The 11,057-nt window shown below is 42.2% G+C and overlaps 1 protein-coding gene across 1 annotated transcript in view; it reads left to right on the top strand.

Annotated features, from left to right (window-relative positions):
- sdcbp2 (syndecan binding protein (syntenin) 2) overlaps positions 1-10,789 on the top strand; it is a 15,935-nt gene extending 5,146 nt beyond the window's left edge. Inside the window, exons 3-9 of the mRNA XM_035657269.1 lie at positions 608-704; positions 4,950-5,050; positions 6,058-6,222; positions 7,319-7,494; positions 8,310-8,481; positions 9,083-9,174; positions 10,352-10,789. Of these exons, the coding sequence (XP_035513162.1) occupies positions 608-704; positions 4,950-5,050; positions 6,058-6,222; positions 7,319-7,494; positions 8,310-8,481; positions 9,083-9,174; positions 10,352-10,406 (858 nt within the window). The 3' untranslated portion in view covers positions 10,407-10,789. The remainder of the gene's footprint in view (positions 1-607; positions 705-4,949; positions 5,051-6,057; positions 6,223-7,318; positions 7,495-8,309; positions 8,482-9,082; positions 9,175-10,351) is intronic.
- Positions 10,790-11,057: the final 268 nt, after the last annotated feature.

The raw sequence follows: 11,057 nt of genomic DNA, 5'->3' as shown, positions 1-11,057 counted from the left end.
AACGCTGCTTGCAGCTTTAATTAGCATTAAATTCAGCTCACACCACCTCTGAAAGCAGATACAGTATTATAATGTCTTCTGTGGTTCTGGAACTTTCAGAAGTTTCAAAACATATCTCAGATTGGGTTTGAGACTTTCAACAGAGAGCCTGCTGGTGGTGTGGGGTTCGAAAGAAGTGAGCATTTAGGAGTCAGGAGGATCTGGGGCAATGCAATCCAGTATTTTTGGAGCTTGACCCATATCACGGACCAAAAGTCAGGATGTCTTGGGCTCTGCTTCTTGTGAGTCCCCCAGCTTCATTGAAGTCAACAGAAAATTCACTGAGCTCAACTTTTAGCATTACATTTGCATGTAAGTGAAGATATAACTCCTGTACACTGTTGTGAAAGAATAAATTACCATTAGGTGTGTTGCATAGGCTCACTAATGAAGTATATGGAGGTTCCCTCTGAGTAAAACCATTCTTCTGGGGTTTGAGTGTCGACTACTTTAATCATTTCTCCTTTCTCGTTTATGTTCTACTGATGACAGCTGCCTTTCATCCAGTATTTACCATTTTATGTCCAAGTACACCCCCAGTTGACTGGCGCTTCTGATTACTTTCTAGGCCCAGGCCCAGTTTGCCCAGACTGCCACCCCCATGCCAGCCATCACTGAGGGAGCCTACCAGCCTCAGCTTGCCACTGCTGGGATGCCAGGATCGAGTGAGTCTCACATATACTACTGAAAATGTGTTACAAACTACTGTAACAGAAACACCTTCACTGGTATCTGCTTTCCGTTTTTCCTTGTCATTTAGTCTCTGTTCCTTGTGCTTCGTATACTGGATATTGGTTGGTGTCTCAATGTGGGGGGTCTGTGCTTCTGTGTCTTTCGTCGGAGAACACTTCTGTAGTCTTAGGAAGGGATAAGGACGGGTGGTGTGAGAGGACTGGGATGGGAGGAGGAGTTATGGGGTCTTTGCACAATAACGGGAGTAAATGGGCCTCCCCACACCAGCTGATTTCTCCCTCTTTCCCTCTGTGTTTGTGACTCTCTGTGTCTTTGTCTCTCATTGTATTTCTGCTCAGGGGTTTACGTTTTTCTGAGTTTGTGTGCAAGTAGGCTTGAAGTCTGCAGTAAGCCAGAGTGAGATGGGAGGAAAGAGAGAAAAAGGAGGCATCCACAAAAGAGTAAAAGTGTGTAAATGATGGGCAAGGGGCTCTTTAGAGATTACAGAACACAACTTTTGAGCTGATTTTCACTCACTTCTCCCCCCTTTTCACATTCTCCCACTCATTCAGTTTCTCTTTTCTCAGTTTGGATGCAAAGTCCTGTAGGCCTTTGGTCTTTTGTTTTTACCTCAGCAGAGCTCGCTATGAGTCACCATGGTGACTGGCTCTGGCAGTTGTGCTGGGACGGGGCATGATGGGAGAAAGAGAGAGGAGGAGGAGTTGATTTGAAAAGGAGGGTGGGAGGGAGGAGGGCGGGCGTAAGGGTGAGCTAGAGGAGAGACGAGAGGAGTTTGTTCTGCTGGTATTGAGTATAGAAGCAGAGAGGGGAGGTGTAAGGGGACATCAACACTGGACCACAGCCCAGCCAGATACGCTAATGCTATAAATTGCCATCACTGCCTTTAAATCACCCCAACCGCAGGACGTATTCTCTTTCTTTCAAGGTCTTTAAAGCTGCAAAATAATGCAAATTGTGATTTTAGTACAGCATCAATTAGACACATTTTACACCGTGTACCGCACCTGGGTACGGATTAACGACCTGGCCACCTCAAAAGGTTGCCTCAGTATGGTTCAAGTTTACTCGGGTTCCCATGAGGTGTGAAAACAATAGTACTAAAACAAGAAAGTAGGAAATAAATTTGTACCCTGTTAATCATTTCTTGTGGCTGTCGTTCACTTAATGAGCCAGCTTTCCACCATTTTCTCTTACTCTTATGTAATAGCTCTGTAGAAAGGGAAACTTCCGCCTTATATTGAGTTTTAACTTGCACAAGTGAGGTGTATGAGCTTGGAATCTTGTGATTGGCGGGGTTTTCTACACTGTAGCAACTACATAAGCAAGTGTCAGGTAGATTGTGACACAAGTGTACAATCATACTCAGGCATGGTATGGAGAAATCGTACGTAATATGAAAATCATTATCTGTCCACTGGCTCCTTTTGGAATTAGGGGGGTTTGAGTTCAAGGGCTAATTTGTGAAGCTCTAGCTGAAAATAGACATTTGAGAAGAAAGCGGTCAGGCGAGGGGTAAATTGCATGAACAGTGAAATAGCATTGAATTGAAATAAAGAGCAGTTCACTTTTTCACATTATGTGGGTAGATGTGGAGCAGGCGTGTGTGGGAGAGTTCAGTGAAAGAGACGGTGATAAAACAGGAGAGCACACAAACATAAATGAGGAAAACACAGAGGGCAACTGTTATGACTAGGCTTTCTCAGTTTTGTGAAATAATGAAATGCATTTAGTGGTTTTTTATTAGGGCCTAGTGTAGGAGTAAAGGATGAATCAGGATCTGGATTTTTCTATCATTTCATATACTTGTATATATACTTTTGATGTTAGGCCAACAATGTGTGGGTGTTTTCTCGCTTTGTGCATTTTCTGTACCATGACCAGAGCCGTCACCTGTAACTGCTGATTTGTCTGGGTGGAGTGTGTGTGTGTGGTTGAAATGACTTAATCAAACCATGTTGACTTTAGACTTGACTCCACCTGGCATTGCTGTTGAAACAAAGAGCATCAGTGAATATACATTTACATAAGTATTGACATGGATCCAATTCCCTGAGCTACTTCCTCATACTGTATGTACATTGTGTTGGTTGATGTGTGTTTGTTACACTGTTAACTGGCCCAACCTTTGCCTTGTTTGTTCCATTTCCACTTTTGTCTCTTAACTTGTGATTCCTGGTAAAGACATGCCAACAACTGGTCCAGATCAGCCAATACAGCCAACTATAAAGTTCTCTTGGGAACCCACTTCCACATTTATGAGGGCGTAATATGACCCTACACTGCCAGATATCAGACGATAAATGAGCTATGATGTTATCTCTAATAAGGTTTCTTTGTGTTCCAGCAGTAGCACTGATACTTAAGTCATTAGTACAATGATGTATGTTATTAATTCATCCACATAATTTGCATTCTTGTATACATGTTAAATCTGTATTCAGCTGACACTTGTTTGGCAAAATAAGAAGCCCAAATGATCTGTTATTATTGTGTGGACCATGTAGTTAATCTGGTACTTAAAGGTGGGGTCAGTCATTCTTTCAATAGATAGCTGATTGTTGAGTCTCATTCCCAGGTCGACAAATACCGGTGATTTGGGTAGTATGTGGCGACTATGATAGCGGTAGTTAACGTTTGAAAGACAGCTTAAAGAAAGTCTTTTCTTCCAGTTTAGGCAGTGCCTAACCTTGCGATGTAGCTGGACTCGTGAGAATCACAAAATCACGCAAGAAACTACAGTGGTACCGGACTTTACTTTGATGGAAAAGATGTTGTGGCTCCTCTCCCGACTGGCAAGGTGGCATCAACCTTCACAATGTGACACACTCCTTCTGCTTTCAGTATAGACAGGGAGTTAAAGGACAAAATATAGCAGGGCATTGCTTCCTTGTTGCTAGTAGCATATGGTGGAAAAGCAATCCCATATGCAGGACTCGTTGGGTGTTGCCCCATCTAAACCATACTGCCATTCTTCTTGGCACTGACACGCATGTAGACTCCCCAGTACTTTAAAACAATGTAAATAGGCAGTAAATTCTACAAAACTGGCATATTCATGTCTGCCACTACGTAGCCCCTGGCTGATGTAGCTTCTACTTATTTTCCGACCTCTCACTACCTTCCATACATGTCCTTGATTTACCTTTGCCAGGATAAATGCAGTAATCCTTGCTCTGCTGCAAAGGCAACGACAGGCTCTTGTTGCCAGAACAGTGATGCTGGAGGGAAGGAGAGGGACACACAGGTACACACTGTCCAAACAGTGAAGAAGACAGAGGAGAGATACAGTAGCAGGAACACCAAGCTTAATCCCAACCATATCTTACATTTGTATGAGTTTGTTAGAATGCAGAGGTGCATCTTGGTTCATATCCGGGAACTGTTACTAGACCAGATTTTTCTGAGGAAGAGATAAGATGCTTCCACCTGACCCACTGAAGGTCTCATGAATACAGATAACATATAGATCATACCAAATACTTTTCGCCTTTCCGTCATAGCAAGGAAGTGCATACTGATGCCAGGAAAGTTTTACTGCACTGCAACACAGAGTGCTCATTATCAGCATTCTTCCAATGGAGGGAACATTGTAGCTCAAGCATGACCCCGCTGTGATGGACGGCATGAGTAAATATAAAGTGTAGGAAAGAATGAGAACGGGTACTGCACACATGTGAATTCACAACAAAATGGATACAGTACCAGACCTGTCTTCAGTGCTGCAGTTTAGGAGAAGCACTAATAGAAAGCATGGGCAGAAAGTACAAGTGTAAGAAAATATTGAAAAATGATTCTGTGTTAGTTTTTTTTGGTGAAAGCCTGAACCGCTAGAAAGCAGTGTTGTAAAAGTAAACTGAGGGCTGTGATGTTACAGGGACTGTAATGAATACTAATACAGACCCACTGTTCTGGCTGCACAAAAAGTAAACGAGTTTAATATATGGCAATATATGGCCTTGCTTACAGTATCACAATATACTGAATCGTAACCCTTGTATGGTGATACGTATTGTATCGCCAGATTCTTAGTATATATTCTTTTATTCATTATGTAACATTTGGTAATGTGTAATGTGTCTCTCTCTCTCCTCTGGTCTCTCTACCCTACCAACCACCTGTCTCTCACTTTCCTCCTCTCCCACCTGCTCGGCCTCACTCCGTCCTTCTCCCCTTTTCACCCACCCTCCCCCTTTCCACCTCTCTCTACATCGTTCCAGGCTTGTACCCGAACCTGGAGGAGCTGGGAGACTACATGGGTCTGGCTCTCAACAGTGATGAAGTCCAGAGGAACCTGGCTTTGTTGCCTGTGGCTGACAATGTAAGTGTGTTTTTGTAAACATGTGAAAAGTGTGGAGGCATTATTAAAAGAGTACTCCATGGGATTGCATTGCACTCCTGACACTGACCCATGATGGTCAGTTTAAAGGAAAAAAAGGATAAAAATCCATGCAGCAGAACACAGTCATATTCCTTGTCAAAACCTGGTGCCTACATCATCCACAATGCAACCTGACCGCTGACAGTTTGATATCAGATTTAGGGGTTTTATGCTAGTATTGACTTGTAGCCGTGATGCCATCGACAGGCACCCAAATGCATTGTTACCTTGAATAAAATTCAGATTTTCTCTGGGTTTGAACATTGTTGGAAACTTGGATAATGTAAGAACACATCTCAACAAAATGTTTAACCGGTGTAGTCATTTTTAGACATCTTAATGCAGAAATGTTACATATTGTATCTTTTTAAGCCTCTCGCTTCAAACCGTGATTAAAACCCTGTTTTTAGTAGATATATCAGAGCACAACAGTATTCTGTTCCTGGAGATCCACATTACCGAGTGACTCACCGCGGGCCTGGAGCAGTGTGTGTGGGAGGGTGTAAGCTCTTCACTCCCCTCCAACTGCGTGTGTGTATTGTGTACATGCGGATCCTGCAGATGTCAAGGCTCTCACAGCAACCCTAGCTTGTCAGTTGGCATTTAACCATCTGTGTTCGCTGCCATTCGTTGATATCTTCACCTCGACCATTATTCTCCTGATGTTTTTAATTTCACCGTTGTTAGATCAAAAGCACATTAATGATGCTGTTTCAAAAGCAGCGTCCAAAGCTTTCCTCATCTCATTCACTGGCGGAGGAGGAGATGAGATTGAATCCTCCCACATACCTCTGTTTGATGAAGCATTCCTTTTCTCTAGCTGAATTTTAAATGTAATACTTTCTTCCTCTCACCCCTCCCTCTCTCACTCAATTTCCTTCTTCTTGCTTCTCAACTCACCTCTTTCCTTCCTCACCTCCCTTTCTGTCTGGCTTCCCCCTCCGCAGCAAGTGGCACTTCCCTCCAGCTCAGGCGTCGGGGGGATGGTGCGGCCGGTGACGGGGTCTGACGTCGGCATCAGGAGGGCAGAGATCCGCCCAGGGCTGCGGGAGATTATCCTCTGTAAGGACCAGGACGGGAAAGTGGGACTCCGGCTCAGGGCCATCGACAATGTGAGTCAGCAGCACAAAGTCTTTGACCTGTGGCACCTGTTGTTGCATGAATTATTCAGGCCCTCACTGCTGTTAACACCCCTTTGACAACACTGATGACTAAGGATATCCACACTTTCGTATTCTACTGCAACATATGGTCCGTGATCTGGGTCAAACTCTGCCTAACTTGGTGTACACACTCAATGTTTAACATGTTTTGCTCAATATCTGAAGCATGTGCACTAGAGGCCAATACTAGTTTAGCAACTAATACTAGCCACAAGGTTTTGTGGGGAAAAAATGGTCAACTACTTTTTGGGGTGGTGGTCTTATTTATGTCATATTTACTGATTTAAAGGAAGTGTCTGACTCATTTAGAAGGAGTTGGCACAGATACTGAACATTACAAGCTTGAGGTTGGCTTACATCTAATCATTTCACGTGTATGGATCCATCTTTTTCTTGGTTTTGCTCACAAGCCTGAACTGAACAACTTAAAGCGGCTACAAGGAACGGTCATTATAATGCAGGCATTAGTGTTATTTGGATAAATCTGATGATGTTGACCACAACTATATTACCCATTAGTAGTCAACAACTGCTCAGCTGTTTATAATCAAGTCAATATTATGGGACATGTGCGTTGGCTATAATTAGGGTAACTTGCTAAAGTTAATGACTGGGGTTATTATCGGTACAGAGAGCAAAGAACCATTAATATGTTGAAAGGAAAACAAACAAAGTTTGTGCTTGATCTCTTTAGATAACTGGGGAAGCTAGTGGGTGGTAATGGGCACTTGGATGCAGTAAATTATTCATTATTATTTGTATTCAGTTGCACAAATACAGTGGACAGCCTTTGAATTGACTGAAATGATTTGGCTAAAAGATTAAAAGATTCAATTAGTTAGTGGTGGAATTACTCAAAATGAAGGACATCATCGTCACATTGTGTGAACATCATTAGACGTGCTGGTTCTGTTTTGTTTTGCAACATTTTCCTTGCTTTTGAGTTGCTCTATTGTTTTCTCTCCACTATCAGTGTCTGTCTTCCTGTCTTGCTCCAGTCCTCGGACTCACTTTGTTTTATCTGTTTCCTCTTTTCATCTCTCAGGGAGTGTTTGTCCAGCTGGTGCAGGCTAACTCCCCCGCGGCCCTGGCTGGCCTGCGCTTCGGGGACCAGGTCCTTCAGATCAACGGGCAGAACTGTGCCGGCTGGAGCGTAGACAAGGCCCACAAGGCCCTGAAGGCCGCAGCTGAGACCCGCATTGAGCTCGTGGTCAGGGACAGGTGAGGAGTATTTTAGTTTGTTTCAGTCAAACGTGTCAACAAATATTTTCTAATAGTTTTAATAATAATGCATGTCCAGTTTTTTTTTTGAGAGATTGAGAGCAAATTACTCAGAAGTGCTTTGTGAGCCTCCACATTAGACTATAATGTACATTCAAATGTATTATGGAATAATACATGAGATGAATCTGTCCTCAGTGGTTTTTTTCCAATGTGGAGATCTGTAGTCCTGACTTGTCTTTTTACGTTTGGGGAAGCAGTTGTGGTTTAACATTGCAACACTTAGAAACTACTCGACATCCATTTATCTAATGTGTAAATGGTGCTTTATTGTATTACATTATCTTGCCTGTTATATTGAGTTCTAATGGTCAGGATTTTAAATGCACATACGCAACTCTTTATATTTCTAACAGCCTGTTGGAGTTCAAAGAAAAGAGGTTTATGAGAGGTTGCTACCCGATCATCACGTAGCAATATATAAAATATATAAAAACATGGGCATCCCTAATTTGCATTCAAAGTGTTAAAGAGTATGTATGTATATACCTTAATATTAAACAGGTGAGATTTTCTGTCATCTGTTTTCTAAATGGTTTCCTGAAATGTTTGGCTCCCTCTGCTGGCTGTTTCATGGACATTATCAAATGAGAGTTTCATGTTATCTTGAATTCGCCATCTGTTTCTGAGTTTTCAGTATTTTCTATTCATTCTAATTATGAATGAACATGGTTCGTTGTAGTTCTCAATGAAAGAGTCTCAGGATTGGCTTTTTATGCCTGTGGATTCCTAATGCTCTGTGTTTGTGTTTCTAGGCCATTTCAGCGCACCATCACCATGCACAAAGACAGCTCAGGCCATGTGGGCTTCATTTACAAGTCTGGTAAAATCACCTCTCTGGTTAAGGATGGCTCTGCTGCTCGCAACGGCCTGCTGACTGACCATTACATCTGTGAAATCAACGGACAAAACATAATTGGACTGAAGGTCAGACACTTTGTTTCTGTATACGACTCTTTTCATCAAATAGTTCTCATTATAAGAGGAAGTGAAGCTGTAAGACAAGATGAACTTTATTGATCTTGTGTTGTGCGAAAACACAAAAGTTTAAATACAAATGTATGTGATGCTTTTTAAATGTTTGGTGCTAATTTCAATTTTGCATTGGGATGGCAGAATGTAGTGTAACGTGGGAGCGTGCAGCATTTGTAAGTAAGTTCAGCATTCAGCAGCTCCAAGTCTGTGCAAATGTGAAGTAAAAAGGTGTTTGGTAATGTAGCCACAGTTAGCTTTTCGTCCAGCGTTTTCTGTGGTAGGCGTCTAGTTTCATCCTGCCCTGAAGGCTTTGAATGTGTTTGTAGCCTAAATGTTAAAGATCCCCTCCAGACATATATCATCCTTCCAGTGTCAGACTCTGCACATACATCATTCTGCACAGTGAAGATCAGACTCACTGTAGAAACAAGAAGAAACACTGAGTTTTGATTGGAGGGGGACTTTAACTTTACTTAAAAACCTCAAATTTGATAGTATGTCATTATTCAGGTCCTCACATGTCACTGTCACACTTTCTGTATTAAAATTCCAGGATTCCCAGATCAAGGACATTCTGACCACCTCTCCGACCGCCATGACCATCACCATCATGCCAAAGTTCGTCTATGAACACATGATTAAGAGGTAGGACTTCAGCATTTGAATCTAGCGTCATTATCATATAAAATGAGGCGTTGGCACAGTAACTACACATAAGGTGCACTGAAGTGCATGACCTGCTGTCAGTCACCAGAATTTGACAGGTGGATCCATGTAGCACCCATAATGCAGTATGGTCATCACCAAAACTGTCCAATCATTGAGTCAGTGTGTATCTATATATGACTTCCATGTTTACTCCCATTGGTTTGTTCGTAATAAGTCAGTCTAAACAGGAAGTGGACCAGAACTAAACGGCCACAAGGTATCATTTTAATTCATGGTCCACATTATTGACAGTATATAATTAATGGACAGAGCTTCCAGGTCTGGGAAGTGAAGCCTTATGGGGAAATTAGTCTACTTCTCACTTGATTTATTACGGTACCCATGCTTCCTGGAAAACATGGAACATCTGGAAATGTAGAGACTAGTTTTCTAGTCACAGAAACACCTGCAAAGTGATTAAAATGACCAAATATCCTGGAAATGTTTAATTGTACTCTAGCCCCTCACTCAGATTGCCTACGTTGTTGGTAGGATAACATTCAGGTTTACCAGGTGTGGAACAAACTTGCAGCGATCTTTTCGGCCTCAGGTCTTTTTTTTTTGCCAGAGCTGTGATCAGTATTCTCATGAAATGTTGATAAATACATACATACAACACTTCCGACTTCTTTTAATTGGCCAATAGGTGAGATGAAAAAAAAATCTGTAAATTCTACTTAATTTGGTAAGTAAAGTAATGTTACTGTTAGAGGAAAACTGTAGTAAACTGCAGTCAGTTCAGTGGAGACGGCGCGGACAAATCTACAAATTAAGCAAATCAGCAAGTGTCTCAGAAATGCCGACCCCTATCTGTAATGAGTAGGAATAAAACGGGGGTTAAGTGGTCAATTCTAGGCCTACCGGCAAATCTTTGTGAGCAAGTGGTGTCCTGAATTGTCAAGACAACGTTTGAAAAAGTCTGGGAAGGATATTCTTAAAAGAGCGAGAGCCTTGTCTTGGTTTGGAAGCGGCCCTTTATCAAGTAATGGGTGATGTTACCAACTAAATCAAACAGCAGGTGTAACGATGTTAAACTAACCCAGTGTGAAGATAGATTTTGCCTGATCCTACTCACTGACGAGCTTATGGATGTGCTTTGTGTTTTCTCCTCCAGGATGTCCACCGGCCTCCTGCGCTCAGCCATGGATCACTCTGTCCCAGAGGTGTGAAGACCAGGAGGACTGTAAACTGTCAGGATGTCTTCAGTACAGAGATCTCTCTCTCTCTCTCTCTCTCTCTTTCTCTCTCTCTCGTCTCCTCTCTCTCTTCTTCTTCTTCTCTGCGTCTCTCTCTCTCTCTCTTTCTGTCCTCATACCAAACCACCTCCTGCGTCGCAATCATCAGCACCATTTCTCACACTTAACATAATCTTAAGATGCCTTTTTTCTATTCTTCAGTTCTTTACCTTTTCTACATTTTCCTCATCTCTGTTGATATGTCTAGTACTTTTTATATGTTAACCTCATAGTCTGAGTATTATATGTTTATTATCCTGTTTTGTTCGATAAAGGACAGTATAAAATGTTTTTTTTTGTTTTTTTACAGCCATGCACACTATCATGAGTCTAGAGCTTCCTCCTCATGTGGAGATGAATCATTGGCACGTGATGTTCCATCTTTTGTCAAAATGCTGTAAAAGCTGACGGTCAGTCATCAGAGCCCTACCATGTAGATCACGGCCGTGCTCCCGGTCCCTGCACTTGGCCCCTAATGTGTGTACGTTAATAATCTGAGCTGAATTAACACCTGCGGCCTCACATGTGAAAACGTTTGCTGACTTGATTCTAGATTCCAGTGTACAGTCAGTTTTTTTTTTTTTT

This window comes from Morone saxatilis, unplaced genomic scaffold (genome assembly GCF_004916995.1).
Source record: "Morone saxatilis isolate NCDOM2014 unplaced genomic scaffold, NCSU_SB_2.0 Contig15, whole genome shotgun sequence".
NCBI classification, from domain to species: Eukaryota; Metazoa; Chordata; class Actinopteri; family Moronidae; genus Morone; species Morone saxatilis.
The sequence above is the reverse complement of the archived record's forward strand: the minus strand, read 5'-3'. Positions and strand labels throughout refer to the sequence as shown.